The sequence below is a fragment of the Euphorbia lathyris genome, chromosome 6 (genome assembly GCF_963576675.1).
Source record: "Euphorbia lathyris chromosome 6, ddEupLath1.1, whole genome shotgun sequence".
In the NCBI taxonomy this organism is placed as follows: Eukaryota; Viridiplantae; Streptophyta; class Magnoliopsida; order Malpighiales; family Euphorbiaceae; genus Euphorbia; species Euphorbia lathyris.
In genome coordinates this window covers 30,132,917-30,149,166 of record NC_088915.1, presented here as the reverse complement: position 1 = coordinate 30,149,166, position 16,250 = coordinate 30,132,917, and the positions used below count along the sequence as shown (strand labels likewise).

The 16,250-nt window shown below is 39.4% G+C and overlaps 2 protein-coding genes across 2 annotated transcripts; one reads left to right on the top strand and one right to left on the bottom strand.

Moving 5' to 3' along the window:
- Nucleotides 1-7,908: 7,908 nt before the first annotated feature.
- LOC136233975 (pentatricopeptide repeat-containing protein At4g14170) lies at nt 7,909-11,244 on the bottom strand. Its single transcript, XM_066023715.1, has 2 exons — nt 9,209-11,244; nt 7,909-9,087 (listed from the first exon to the last, which is right to left on the bottom strand). Exon 1 carries the CDS (start codon nt 10,768-10,770, stop codon nt 9,301-9,303), a length of 1,470 nt encoding a protein of 489 aa, XP_065879787.1. The 5' UTR covers nt 10,771-11,244; the 3' UTR covers nt 7,909-9,087; nt 9,209-9,300.
- Nucleotides 11,245-11,456: 212 nt separating this feature from the next.
- On the top strand, nt 11,457-15,139 carry LOC136233976 (cysteine proteinase inhibitor-like). The gene is made up of 3 exons (XM_066023716.1): nt 11,457-11,732; nt 11,812-11,987; nt 14,941-15,139. Exons 1-3 carry the CDS (start codon nt 11,631-11,633, stop codon nt 14,942-14,944), a joined length of 282 nt encoding a protein of 93 aa, XP_065879788.1. The 5' UTR covers nt 11,457-11,630; the 3' UTR covers nt 14,945-15,139.
- The last annotated feature ends 1,111 nt before the right edge of the window (nt 15,140-16,250 follow it).

Genomic DNA, 16,250 nt, shown 5'->3' with positions numbered 1-16,250 from the left:
ATCGAACGCGCTTCGGGCGAAAACGCTCGGCGAGCAGGGCCCCCGGGGCCATTTCTGCTCGTCGAGCAGGCCTCTGGAGGCCTGCTCGGCGAGCAGGAGACTGCTCGCCGAGCAGGCCACCAGGCGCCTGCTCGGCGAGCAGGGGCTGCTCGTCGCAATCCTGCTCGGCGAGCAGCCTTTCCTGCTCGGCGAGCAGACCTGCGGGAATTGGTCAAAAAGACCAATTCCGCCCCCACGAAGCCACGTTCGGCCCCACGTCTTCCTACACCAACAAGGACACGAAATTAGGTCAAAACGAGGCCCGAGACGCGTCTATAAATAGAAATTTTCAATTGTAAATTAGATATCTTTTGTTTTTGTAATTTTCTTATCTTCCACCTCGAGAAATCCTCTCCACCTCCTCCAAAAACCTTCAAACCTCCATTGAAGACGCCTCCGAAGCTCCATTCACCGAGGATTGCTCGAGCTCCATCCTTAAGTCCTAGGAAGACGCCTGCATTGGTTGACAGGTTCCCTGAAAGGGATTTTTCTTCTTTTATATCTTGTTTATCCTATGATACATGCTATGAATCTTAGGCTTATTGTAACTTCGTGACAATGTTCTCCATCTTTGATTAATATATAATAGTTTTGTTTCTTCAATTGTTTTAATGCTTTGAATCTTTGTCTTACGCTTTGTTTGATTGGTTTAACTCATTCGATAATCCCAAAATCAAGTTGGCACATATTGCGAGCTGAATCTGACCTAGTCAGTGCCTATAGGATTGACGACCCTATAGAAGATTAAGCCCAAATTACTGAGCCTTAGAGCTAGTTTCGGCCTTACAAGGGAATCACGAACTAGGAACTTTAGGAGGATAGGTCGGGTTAATCGCCTCGAACACAAGTGACTTAGATTTTAATTCAATTGTTTAAACAATCTATTTCCATTATCATCGTATCCCTCCATGATCCTTTAGATGATTGCATTGACAAAAGATCACTTAGGAGTAGTTTAACTTAATTAGGGGTAGAGTAATTTAGTTAGGGTTAGAATAACTTAGTCAGAATTAGATAATCTAGTTAGGATTAGTGCAAACCAACCTAGGAGTAGATTAATTAAACAAAACCAACTCAAACCCCTTAAGCCTAGATAACATCCGAGACTTAGTAATTCGGTACTTGCAGAAATAAATCCTGTGGACGATAACCTGGACTTAAACCCAGAAATTTATTACTTGATAACGACGGGGTACACTTATCCCTCAGATCGGGTTCTTCACGGAATCCGCATCACTCCTCCTCGGTGAGAAGGTGAAAAGGGGCCCGGTAAAGGCGGGTGAGAGGGGGCGTGCTTTCCCGCTCGGGTGGCTGTTGTGGTTGGTTTTGGGTGCATGAGGAGCGAGTGGTGCGAGCTCGACGAGCTTGCATTTGTTGGTCGAGGGGAGTTTTAACGACTGCTCGTTTGCTTCGGGTCATGATTGGATGAGGGAGAAGGGAGAAGGAATGAAGAGGGAGTGGGAGATGAGTGTTGTGAAGAGTTGGGGTAGTTGTGAGGATGGAAAGGGAGAAAAAGGGAAGATATATATAGGGGAGAAGTGGGGAATCCAAGCAAAGATCGGATTCCCAGAGGGGTACGCGGGGCGTAAAGGGGCCACGCCACGCGTATCCCTCCCCCTGATGTTATTTTGCGCAAGAATGGTGAGATACGCGCGGCGTAAAGAGGGTTACGCCACGCGTATCGGACCTCCTGCTCCTTTTTTTATGACAAAAAGGGCGGAGACGCGGGGCGTAAATGGGGTTACGCCCCGCGTATAGGACGGAAGATGAAGGTTTTTTGTGGTTTTTGGTAATTTTCTGATTTTTTGACTTTTGGATTTATGAGTGTTTAATGATTTTTAATTGATTTTATGATTTTTATGTTTTATTTATGACTCTTTTTAATTTTTATTAATTTGTAATTAAGGAGGTAGTTAATGAAAATTTATTATGGAGGGAAGTTGAAAAATTGAATTTGAAAGGATGAAAATTGATTGGGTGGAAGAGGAGGTGGAGTGTGGAAGTGGAAAAGTTGTATAGGGAAGAGGAGTGATGGGAAGTTTGAGAGAGAGGGAGTTGCCATGGGGAGTTGTGATTCACAACTCCCCGAGGATACGCGCAGCGTACCCTAGGGTACGCCCCGCGTGTCCTCTACGTGGCACTTATTAAACAAGAGCGTCAATGAGTAACGTGTACGCGGGGCGCAAATTCAGGTACGCCGCGCGTAGTATGTCCTTTATTAAGTAAAAGGGGCAGACACACAACTACGCGGGGCGCAAGGGGTTGTACACCCCGCGTATTTTAAGGGTTTTGGATTAATGTGGGATTTTTTTTCTTTTGATTTTATGAAAATAAAAGAAAATGGGAGAAAATAAAATAAAGTAAAAATGAAGATGAAAATAAAATAAAATAACAATAATGCAAAATAAAGAAAAGAGATAACGTTTATAATACATATAGACAAGTGGTTCGAGGAATTCAAACCGATGCTACGTTTTGAGTCGAAGTAGCTCGACTTTCTTATATGGCGGCTTATTGCAAGACGTCCGCGTTGGAGCTTGACGGGTCCGAACTCCTATTGTTGAGGAGCATTATCACCTGTCCGGATTCCCGATTCTTACCCCACGGGTTTTGTTCAGTGTTCGCCGGGAGGGTCCCTAGTGGCCTTTCTTGTTGTTGACGGTTTAGGTGGGCCACCTGACGGCTAAGATCCCTGCAAAACACTTCGCTATCGGAAAGACGGGTTAATATGTCCTTCAACAAGGACGTGACAGATTGGTCGTGTACATTGTTAGAAGGTGGAGCGTTTCGATTACCGGGCGCGGCTTGTGATTGCCCGAGCCCATTTTCCTGAAATTCTTGCTCAAAGCCGGATGGGGGTCTCAACACGTTATTATTATTGCCATATGATAAGTTCGGGTGTTGGTACCGAGGCCTCCATACGCCGTTATTATTATTGTGGTGAGAGTAGGAGTTCGGATGGGAATTATACCTTTGGTTGCCTCCTATATAACTTACGTTTTCGGCATCGCCGGCGAAGGGGCTACCGGTTTGGCAATTAAACGCATCATGGTCTCCACCACAGTGAGTGCACATCAGGACCTGCACACCTTTATTGAGGCTCAATTGGGCGATCAACGAGTCAAGCTTCTTATTCATTTCTGCTATGGAGCTTTTCGGAGCCTCTTTCTCCACAGCGAATGTCTGGTGTCGCGACGGGCCGGCAAGCCGATCCTCTTGCCATTGCACACTTTTCCTTGCGAGCTCATGAATGAGCTCGTAGGCCTCACTAGCTGACTTTCGAAATAGATCCCCACCTGCAGTGGAATCAACAGTCACACGGTTAGTGGGGGTTAACCCGTGGTAAAAAGAGCTTACCAAGTCGTGCTTTGGGATGTCATGCTGGGGGCAGTTTCGGAGCAACTTCCGGAACCTAGCCCAAGCTGCGTGAAGGGCCTCGCATTCCAACTGCCTGAAAGATGTGATATCGATTCGTAACTTGACTGTTTTGGACGGCGGAAAATCGTAGGAAAGGAACTCCTTTTCGAGCTCTTCCCATGACGTGATGGATCCCGCCTCCAATGAGTGTAGCCATTCCAATGCCTGTCCTGTCAATGAAAAAGGAAACAATTTCAGTCTCACAGCCTCAACGTGAACACCATTTTGCCGAGAGGTATCGGCACACATAAGAATTTTATCCAAATGTTCGTTGGGGTTCTCATGGAGTTCCCCTCCGAATTGACCACATTGTTGTATCAGTTGGATCATGCCGGTCTTGATCTCGTATGTGTTGGCCGGGATCGTGGGAGCGATAATGCCATTACGATTCTGGGGGCGATGCGGAGCGAGGATTTCCATCATCGAATGCGTATCATTTCCCCCTCGGATGTTGTTCATGTGTGGCCTTTGGTTTCCGTCGGGTTGGTTGACCTCGGCGTTGGGGTTTGCCATTCTCTCTTTTCGAATCCTACAAAGAGTACGTTCAATTTCGAGATCAATAGGAATAAGAGAATCACTTTTCGATCGGGTGTGCATAAAGCAAAAAGGAAGTATAAAAGGTTATCAACAAGAAAGAATAATGTTAGTCAAAGTATATATAAACAATTTATACAAAAAGAATGCTTAAACTAACAATGAAACGTTTTTGTCTAATATTGTAGGAGATTATAAATCCCTGGCAATGGCGCCAAAAACTTGATGGGCGTGGCGTCTAGGTAGAGTTTTCTAATGACGACTAAATGTATATTGCGGTGAATGTGCTATGAGTATGGATGTGATCTTTTAAATGTTCTAACTCCACTAGACACTACGACTACTTAGGGGCAAGTGTACCCCGTCGTATCAAGTAATAATCCGGTTAAGACCGGGTATCGAATCCACGGGATTTATAATTACAAGTATTAGACGACTCAGTTTCGTATGTTATTTAAGCGATGATTACTTTTGGGTAAAGTAAGACACAACTACACACTATTCCTAACTATTAGCGACACAAATTTATGTAGCTAAAACCCTATGAAGTGGGATGAATTATGATAAGTTATAACCACGATAAATAACGACTCTAAATGTATACGGATAATAATTTACTCTTGCAAAGATGACTAAGTGTAGTAGGACCAACCCGTGAAGTACTTAGACTACGTGATTCCTAGTCAAGGTGTGTCTAATGCGGGGGAATTAGAAACTAGGGCCCGTAAGTTCCGTGGCTTGTGAATTTCTACGGTTTCCGGTTTGTCACTTCCGGTAGGGCAACACCTATATAACTCCCTAAGGATAGCCCGAATGGCGTCGGAAATCTCGTTCTCCTACACAATAATCAATTATCAATATCAAAACAAGTAGCAAACACTAACACGTAAAGAGAAATAGAGATTATAAATCATGAAATTATAAATATGAAATGTATATAAATGGAATACAACCAAGCCTAGTACATAGGAAGAGTACAAGCTAATTAGCACGTAAAAGGGGAGAATCCGCCCTTGAAACTGGCTAACCGGACTCAAAGCCGTCTCCTAGGTCGTGGAGGTGGAACTCTCGAGCTTGGTGACGAATGGTGGAGCGGAACTTCGATGGAATGCCGAAAACAACCGAACAAGCTCTCGAGGTGGAGAGTTTAGCTACAAAAACTGAATCTATACTATAACAAGTAACAAAACAAGTATAGTTTGCTCTCTAGTGTGTAATTATTTCTTGGATGATTTCAATGAAGTTCAAGAGGTTCCTATTTATAGACATCAAGCAAAGGGCAAGTTTGTAACTTCACAAAGTACAAGTATGGAGCAACATTATTTGGTGCAGAAATCCCATGATACGCCCCGCGTAAATTGGTCTACGCCCCGCGTAAATGCCCATTCCGTCAGAAATCTCCTGCATGTGGACCAATTCGTTGTCTTGTTGTCTCAAGCACGCCCTGCGTAAAGAATTGTACGCCCCGCGTGTTTGAGTCTCTGAAGTTTTATTGCTTGAATTGGGGCTTTTACGCCGTGCGTAGCTGGAGTACGCCCCGCGTAAAAGAGTCTCTGAGTTTTTATCATTGAAGAATTGCTTGGTACGCCTCGCTTGTATGGTTATACGCCCCGCGTACTAAGAGTTGACTCAGGGAGACAGTGCAGTCTGACTTTCAGGATTAGGCCAATTATTGCCGACATGTGTCATACACCCCGCGTAGAATGGCATACGCCCCGCGTATGCTGAGTCAATTCCATATGGCTCCTGCGGATAAGGCAATTATTGCTGACACATGTTTCACGCCCCGCGTAAAGGATTATACGCCCCGCGTATTTGAGTAGATTTTTACTCCTTGCTCGTACCTGAAATACAAAACTTGTGAGCCGAGTTAGCTTGACGTTTTTATTTTCTAAACTAATCAAAAGCATGGAAAATTAACAGAAAGTACGAGATTTATTTTTATTTCTTTATTTTATCAAAACACTTTATTTTTGTAATTAAACTTATTTATTTTATCCAAAATCAACCCGTAAATCACGCTAAAAGATAGGGGTAAAATACCCCTATCAAGCGCTTCGTGCTCGGGTTGGTGGAATGAGGTAATCTCACCCCTGAGCATTTCTGTCTTCGAGGGAGGAAAGTAGTAGGACAAGAATTCCTTCTCCAATCCTGCCCAAGTTGTGATTGATCCGGGCTCTAGTGTTCTTAGCCATTCCAAAGCTTGCCTAGTTAGAGAAAATGGGAACAACTTCAGCCTAGCAGCATCTTGGGGAACCCCATTTGTTCTCGCAGTGTCTGCGCACATTAGGAAGCGATCCAGATGATCATTCGGGCTCTCATGTGCTTCCCCTCCAAACAGTCCGGTCTGTTGAATCAAGTGAATTATGCCTAACTTGATTTCGTATGTGATGGCCGAAATATTCAGAGCAGCAATGCCGGACAGATGCTGGTGTCGGTGTGGTGCCAGAATCTCACTCATCAGACGAGTGTCAGTTTCCGATCCGGTGTTCTCAGTGTTCCGGTTATTGTTAGGAGGATTAGTCTCAGCCATTTTGATAGGCTCGATGATCTCGTCTTGCTTCAGCGTTCCAATCTGTTTGCTCCTACGAAGAGTACGTTCAAGTTCAAGGTTAAGAGGGACACACGGTATTCCCGCTGATCGCGTAGGCATATGCTGAGAAGAAATAAATACAAGAAATAAATGAAAGCAGAAATTTTTCCCATGGAAGGAAAGTATAAACATCTAAAACATTTTACAGTGTTATCATACAGGGTCACACAGTTTTATACAAGTATTCTTATCGGTTTATATTGACAGATATAGATTGGTGTACATGGTACAAACTAGTAGAGATAAACAAGTATGTACAAGTATGAGTCAGAATATGAACAAGTATAAGCATAAGAATGAACAAGTATAAACGATATAAACAAGTAGATGTATAAACGGGTATGAATATAAACAAGTATAAAAGATATAAACAAGTATAGATAGACAAGTATAGATGATATTAACACGTATAAACAAGTATAAACGAGTATAGGTATGAACAACTACACATGTTATGAATAAACACGATAGATATGAACAAGTATAGAAGAATCATATATACTTAGGTATAAACGATATAAACAAAGGATATTCACAAACGAGTCGTATATAAACAAGTGTATGTATAAACAAGTATATATATAAACAGGTATAAATGATGTAAACAAAGGATATTCACAAACGAATGTCTAAACTAACAAATCGACCTTTGGTTCGATATTGCAGAAGAAATAAATCCCCGGCAACGGTGCCAAAAACTTGATGCGCCTCGCGGCGTTCGGTACCGCAAGGCTCACTAAGGGATAAGTGTACCCCGTCGTTATCAAGTAATAAAATTCTGGAAAAGTCCAGGTATCGTCCACAGGATTTATTTCTGCAAGTATCAAGCTACTTGGTCTCAGGTGTTATTTAGGCTTTGGGGGTTTTGAGTTTGGTTTTGTTTAAGTTAATCTACTCCTAGTTGAATTATACTACTCCTAGCTAAGTTATTCTAATTCTAGCTAAGTTACTCTACCCCTAATTAAGTTAAACTACTCCTAGGTGATCTTTCACTAATGTAATTACCCGAAGGAACATGGTATGAACAATAATAATGAAGATAGATTATTAGGTCTATTGATTAAAAACCTAATCTAAGTCACTTGTACTCAAGGCGATTAACCCTACTTACCCTCATGAAGTTCCTAGTACGTGATTCCCTTGTAAGGCCGAAACTAGGTTTAAGGCTCAGCAATTTGGGCTTAATCAACTAAGAGGTCGTCAATCTCCTAGGCTCTGACTAGGTCAGATTCAGCTCGCAATATGTGCCTACTAGATTTTGGGGCTTTTGAATGAGTTAAACCAATTGAATAAAGCGTAAGACAAAGATTAAACAAATAATCATAGAACAAAATAAGAGCTAAAATATTATTAAAGGCGAAGAACAATGTCACATGATACAATTAGCCTAGGATTCATAGACTGTATCAAAGAGTACAAACAAGGAAAGATAAAAGGAGATACGAAAATCCCTTTCAGGGAACCTGTCTACTCTGCAGCCGGCTTCCTAGGTCTTAAGGACGGACCTTGAATATTCCTCGGTGAGCGGAGCTTCGAAGGTGCTTCAATGGAGGTTGAAGGAGATGGAGGAGGTGGAGAGGAATCTTCAAGGGTGAAGGCTAAGGTAAATTTACAATAATGAAAGATATCTAATTTACAATGGAAAAGTTCTATTTATAGATGTAGCTCGGGCCCTTTTTCTGACCTATTTCGTGTTCTTATGCAGGTAGGAAGTCGTGGGACCGGTCGTGGAGTCGTGGGGGCAAAATTGGGATTTTTGACCAATTCCCGCAAGTCAACTCGTCGAGCAGGGCGCGCTGCTCGGCGAGCTGGCCTAAAAAGGCCAGTCCGACGAGCGGTTTTGCCCTGCACGCCTCCACGCGGTTGCTCGATGTCCCATGATGTAACTTTCGCCCAAACTTATCCCTGCGCATGCACGAAAACTCCAAAATAGGATTAGTCTCAAGGCTAAATTGACCCGCCAATCGCTCATTTTGAGCAAACGCTCCGTTTGGTGCGACTTTTGGTGGATCAATTAGCTATAAAAGATAACGGAATTATAACATACATGCCATTTTGGCCATATTTGCCTAAAATGATCAGAAAACGAGCCCAAACAACGAAAAGTTAATAAAACATTTCCAATTTCTAACTAACTCACACAAAAGCATATAAATGCGAGAATTGATCGCTTATTCACGAAATAACACTAAAAACCGTCCTAAAACTATACCCAAAGATAGGGGTTTTTGACCCCTATATATAGTCTTTTTAAAAAGTCCTCACGCCGTGTGAGATTTGTGTTGAAACTTTTATGTGGCATGTGAATTGCAAAGCTTATTCTTTTTTTTTTCTTTTTTTTTTTGATGGAGCAAAGCTTTTCTTTAGATCCACAAGAGTGTGCGCTCTCTTTTGTAAATAAATAGCATTCTCTTTGCTTTGGTGTGTTGCCCCTTTGACCCGGCTTCTTTCACTACTCGTCTACTCTCATTTAGTTGACTGGATGCCCGCATCACCTTGCACCACTGCTATGCAATCAAACATTAAAACATTGTACTATACTCAGCTTACTAGCACTTGTCTACACACGTTGAAATGGAATTAAATGACCATATCAATCAACAATATAATCATAGTCATACTTACCTTGTTCCAAAGAACTGGTACAGTCTGTGTAATTATCAGCACCCCTAGCCTAGGCTGTAGATTTTATCACCTGAAACCCTTTAAATGAAACATCAACAATGTTTACTTTTGTTCGATTCAATCAAGCTACAACCAGGTGCCTTACACACATTTTTTTCTTTCATAAGGCTCCTAACTATTTCAGCTTCACTGAACCTCCCCACTTGTGCATAAAAGTTTGAAAGGAGCACATAATAACCAGCTTTCTCTGGCTTCAACCCAATTAATTTCTTTGCAATTCGATCTCCTACCTCCACATTATTATGAACTCTGCATCCTGCCAATATGGAACCTAGCACTGCTTCATCAGCCTCCATAGGCATATCCTCAACAAACTTCTCTGCTTCTTCCAAAAGTCCAGCTCTTCCCAAACAATCAACCACACTGGCATAATGTTTCAATTCAGGCACTACCCTGTAATCTTGCATCAATTTCAAGTAGGAACGAGATTGCTCCACCAAGCCACCATGAGCACAGGCTGATAAGACACCTAGAAATGTTACATTATTTGGTTTAATCCCAATAGAATGCATCTGATCAAACAGCCCCAAAGCAACACTCACATTCCCAATCAGTCCATATCCCAAAATCAAACAGCTCCAAGAAAACACATCTCTTTCCAGCATTTTATCAAAAAATCTATGTGCATAAATCAGCATACCACATTTAACATACATATCAACAATAGCATTTGCTAAGCTTAATTCAAAAACCGAGCAATTTCTCATAGACCACCCATGAACACTCTTGCCCTGCTTTAACCATCCCAACTGCCCACACACCAAAAGCAAGCTCACCATTACAGCCCCATCAAGCTTAATCCCCGCATTAATCATCTCCCTGAATACTTGTAAACCCAATAATGGTTCCCCATGTTGAGCATACCCAGCCAACATAGCAGTCCATAACACAGAATCTCTTTCAGGCATTTCATCAAACAATACTCTGGCATGAAACACATGTCCAAACGTCACATAGATAAACACCAAAGAAGAGGCAACAAACAAACTCACCGCCCAACCCAATTTAACACACAATCCATGAAGTGAAATCCCAAATTCCACCAAACCAGAACCAGCAGAGGCTCGCAGAACAAGAGGAAACGAGAAATCATCAGGTCGTTCATCAGATTCCGTCCACATACGAAGAAATAACTTGACAGAAATGTGGGGGGAATTGGAGCGAGAAAATTCGCCAATTATAATATTCCAAGAGTAGATATTACGGCAGGGCATGTGAAAGAAAACAGAAAGAGAGTAAGGAAAGAGTTTGCTGCGACGGGAGTACATCAAAACAAGCTTGGAACTGAGGATTACATTGCTGTAAAGAGAGGTGCGGAGTAAGCGAGCATGGAGATGGCGCAAATGGGTAAAGTTAGGGGAAGAATGGAGAAGCGAAAAATAGTGGGAAATCAGATTACTATCATGTGAAATTGAAATTGAACAAGTGCTGGTGGAGAAGAAGAATTTGCCCAATACAATAGCTTTTCTTTTTCTTGCTAAACATCGCAATCTTGTATACATAGTCGCTCGAGTGGACTGGAAAATCAATCAAGTTAGCTTGAAGAAGATTATCTATTTCTTCTTCCAAAGCTTGTTTTCTTTCTTATTCTCTTTAATTGGCTTGATGTTTTTATCAACATTCAAATGATGAGAAGCTCCATTTACGACTTGCTACATAACATCTACGAGGCTCAAGTATAGGTGTGTAGTTTTTAGACGTTAACTTTGGTGGGTGTTTTGTTTCATTCCCTTTTCCATTCTTCTTTCATCCTTCTTCTTCTTCCTCTTTTTATCTAGATCTCCTCTTCTAGCTATATTCCTCATGATGTTCTAAAGTATAAATTTATTAGTTCGGCTAGACATTTTCTTAAATTGTGCGAATGATCATAAGAATTTCTTAAATTGTGCGATCTTGTTCCTTGAAGAACTCCTACAACCTGAAGATCTTGAATCTCTAAGGTTGCAACATGAAATCTTTCCATATAATCTTTAAGCTTTCTCTCTTATTTTGTTTGATGGTAAAGAGATAAATAGCATCCTTATTTGTTGTGAATGGTGAGAGTAGCGAGTATAGAAATAATTTGTTGGGTTTTAGGCAGTGAATGGTGAGAGTGGCGAGTATAGAAATAATAAAAAGTGAACGGCTGTAGACGATTGATTCATCTAAAAAAGGCGTCAATTTTGACAATCAATCAATCAATCAGGATACTATTCCGTTCAAAATAAAAAATCAATCAGGAAACTATGTGCGGAAGGAATCAAAATTGACACAAAGATTGGATTGGGATTGGATTCTGCTCTGCTCTATTAATATCTAGATTACGTCTCTCTCTTTCATTTCTCCATTAATAATATCCTTTTTCTCACCAAAAACCACAAAAATGGCAACCGTAGGCGGCATTAAGGAAGCTGAGGGATCGGCCAACAGCCTTGAAATCGATTCCCTCGCTCGTTTTGCTGTTGAAGATCACAACAAAAAACAGGTCCTTTCTCCATTTCTATTCTAAATCATCCATTTTATCTAGGTTTCTTAATTTTAATTATTCTTTTCTATTTTACCAGAATGCGCTGCTGGAGTTTAAGAGAGTGGTCAATGTGAAGCAGCAGGTGGTGGCTGGGACCGTGTACTATATTACCTTGGAGGTAACTGAAGGCGGTCATACCAAAGTTTATGAAGCTAAGGTTTGGGAAAAACCATGGATCAACTTTAAGGAGGTGCAGGAGTTCAAGCTCATTGGGTAATTTTTCTTCATTCTAAATCTTCTCAACGCCTGAATTCGCCCTACAATTTGGTCTATTTTGTGTCCAAATATATTGATACTGATAAATTTGTTTGCAATTTTGAAGGAAAATATCACTGGATTAACAATTGAATAGCATAGATTAATTCATTGACTCAGCTAGGAATGAGGCTTTTATAACCGAGCTCTGATTTTGTATGAGGTTTCTGATTTCTTTTAATTGTTTGGGAGGAAGTTAAACGGTGGTAAAGGGGAGTAATGGAATATAAAATATCACACTAGCCTTGTTTGGTAGTATTTTCTTAGAGAGTGAACGAAGGTAAATCAAAATTAAACTTTTACTTACTTAACCTTCAAACTCTTTAAACTCTAACCTCCTAAGGAACAGAAATTTCATTAAAAAATTTGTAAGAGTAAATTTAACTTTACTTCAGTTCATATTTAAACTCATAAATAAAGTTAATTTTTAACTCTCATTTATATTTTATAATCTCCAAATAAGGTTAATTTTTAACTTTCACTTTCATCACTTCCCCTACTTTCCATTAACCTCCAAACTAAGGAATCAATATTTTGTTTTTTCTTTCTTAAACATGGTTTCTTCTTTTTTTTTCCCCTTGTAAAGAGATGGATTTGAACCCTGGACCCTTCATATCCACTTCATGTAGATGTATGTGTATCAATTGAGCTACACCCAATTTGTCTGGTATGCTAATTTTATATCAAGCTATACCCAATTGGTTTGGTATGTTAAATCTTATGTTTAGAAATAAATAGCTGATTCACTAAGGAAGGAGAGGGAAGGTGAGGTGAAGGGGTGAGGTTAAAATTTGAGGTGAGGTGAGGTTTTTCTTTATAAAATTCTATAAAAAAAAACCTCCAATTTGGTGGAACTCAAACTAACCTTTCCTTTAACCTCTGTTAACTTTCATTTAATCTCTACAAAATTTCTCAAGCAAGGTTAGCTATCTAACCTTCCATTATTTAATCTCCATTAACATTCATTTAACCTCAATCCAAGTGGACCCTAAAGTAGCAAGGAAGAACAGAAATATTAGAAATAGCTTATCAATTTCTTTTATTCAAACCATCCAAGGAGACCTATAATTGAATTTCTAGATTAAGATACTTGAAATGTAAACATCCATTTCCATTCTATTTTAATTTGAAGATGAACAAAACCTGCTCAAGCTTCAAACATGTAAAGGCAAAGAGTTTATATAAGCTAGGAAATGCAATAACTTAAATATCTTGCATCCTACACAGTTTAATAATTGTATACTATGGAATCAACTGCCACTTCATCTAAAGTTTTTTCAATGCATAGCCCTAGTATCTATTTTGTGTATACTACTACTGCCTTTGCTTATTTGATGAACTTGTGATGTGCCTTAATATGATGATAAAATTTGGTTAGTTGAAATCATCTTGATTTGAATCGAATAAGCTACCATCCTATTTTTAAACTGCCAAAGGAAAGAAAGAAAAAACTTTGCAGAGTTCTGATGAGTGTTCTAACTCTAATTGAGGTTTTGAAAATGTCTTACTAGCGAAGGGGTTTTATATGTCGTTTGACTATTTATTGGTAAATTTGCTGTATGGCTGGCTGAGTTATTCGTTAAACTTCTGAATTGACCTGAAAATTATTCCCTTCACAATCCTGCTTGTCTGCCACATACATTTACTATATGGTTCTAACTTGTAAGTTTGTGATGAGAAGAGTCTGGTAGGGCTGATAAAGGAATGATCTTGGCCAAATCGTCTCATGGACCCAAAATGTGGAAGGTTTACTCTAGAAAACACTATGGGACACATGGCAAAAAGTGATAGGAGGAGTTTAATTATAACCTCGGGTGTGATGACTAGTGAGGAGGGATGGTAGTTATATGTACAAGGAGTGAGTTCTGTGGTAACACCTTCTAGAATGGCTGTCCGTTATGGTTATGCTGTTGGGTGTATTAGCTCAAGCCGGAGAAGGGGAATATATTCTGGCTATGCTTCCGAAGTTCCTCCTTTAATTAGTTTATCTATTGCAATATTTTGCTGTTTGGCTATCTATTGCAATATTTTGCTGTTGGACTTATTACCACATATCTGTTTCTTTAGATTCTATGATCTCTTATTTTGCGAGTGTGATTCTGAAGTTTCCATTAGTTTGTAACTGACATTGTTGATTTAGGCAACTGTGAACTGTCATCTTAAGGGTATATAATTACAACATCTAGTGATGCAGCATGCACAACCTCAAATACCACCAAACAACAACAAAAAATGAATAAAAAAACACGCAGCAGCTAGAAAAAAGGTATTTTGTTAATGAGTTCTCTACTGCAAAAGTAATAACAGATGATCAGAGATATTATAAGATGCACTAAAGACAAGTTGCCTATGCAAGTGCACAATGCCAAAACATTCCCAAAAGCTGACACAGACGGCTACATCTCCCCAATATAACTGCCAGCCCTTCCTCCCTGCAAAGCATAACCAACTCCAGTATTTCTCTAGGCCTGTCCCTTCCCTTCTAGAATAAACATGCTAGAGGTTGGGCCAATTGGACAGCTGATCTAAAACTTCCCCTCTATTTCCCCTTGAGGCTCTATCATGTAGTTTCTTACTTGTAAGTTTAGAGCTCAAAGTGTTTTATTTTGATAAGCCCCCTTTTTGCAGATATTATTACTATGTTTATACTTCATAGCAACTTGTGCCATCTTTTCCACCTGTTTTGTTTCCTAAGATATGAAAAATTGTAAAGAAAAGCTTAACAGAATCTTATTTCATCTTAATCTGTCAAGTGTACAATTGTTCATGTGGCATTTTCTAACTAACTGCCTAACAAACATAGCAAGCATTGCTGCGCTTTCCTTCATCTTATTAGTAGATTGAGGCAGTAGCGGTGCTTTGGCCTTGTCGGGATGCCTTTCTTTTTGGTGCTGATGACATCTTTTGACAGGTAACTGAAGACTGTGGCTGTGGCTGTGGCTGTGGCTGGACTGGAATTGATTCTCCAAATAAAAGTATATAATATAATGATGTTGCTTTCTAATTTGTTTCTATTTTCAAGTTTGAATTCTAACTCTGTTACTTGGTACCTTGTGTAAAATACTTGGGTTTACACCTATCTATGCATGAACTCATACTTTTGTTGTAAATTATCTTATCAATGGTACAGGTATTTGTTTGGACTTGTTCAATAAAATCAGACTTGGTATTCTAATAGAGAAATCAGCAGATTATAAAAAAATTTAATAAGTTAAATTGTTTTCTTGACTTGTGAAGACTAGAGTAAGGTAAAAAAGAAGACACTTGTCTCAGTCATAATATAAATATTTGAAGTATATAATTGGAATATTAATAGAATTGTTTATTGACAAATGCGCCTATTTATTTTCTACAGTTTCGGGTTTGCCATTGCCTTATTCTTTTCAAATTTCTCCATTTTTTCGTACATAAATTACATTGTGCATGCTAAAATTTAACCCCCAAAAGTTACCTTTACTCCTAATTGTATAAATTTATATCAAGCTATACCCATTTATAGTTGTTGTGCATGTTAATAATTGACAAAAGTGAAATATTAACTTATTAGAATAGCATAAAAATATCCCAAAACCCGTATTAAAAGATAGAGGGTTTTCACCCCTATGAATCACTCATTTCTTGAAAATCCAATAAACAAACTACAGTAAGTAAAAGTTCAGCAGAAGCTGAATATCGTATCATGGCCACAACAACTTGTGAGCTCAAGTGATTATCTTAATTACTTCTAAAATTCCAAACCCCAACTCAATTGCCAATTTCTTTGTATTGTGATAGTTAGCCATAGATTCATATTATAGTGAATCATGTTTTCCATAAGAAGATGAAGCATGTTAACATTGATTGTCATATAGTTCGAGAATTTTTAACACATTGCTTTATTTTTACTCCTTATATAGCTTATGCATATCAACTAGTAGAGTTGTTTACGAAACCTCTTCCTTTTATTCATATGTCTTAAGCTCTGAGCAAGATGAAATTGTTTCCTTGTTTGCCACTTTCATCTTAAGGAGACGGTATTAGAAATAAATGATATAGCCGTTATGTTTAGGGGTATTTTAGACATTTTAGCTTTTATATTTTCTGTTCTTTCTCTTGTGTTCAGTGTATATATATAAACAACTTCTTTTGTATTTTTCTTAACTGGTGGTGAATAGAATCAAGCATTTGCTTGTTTTTCAATTATTAATACAAAAATTCAATCAAACTATAATACAATAATTA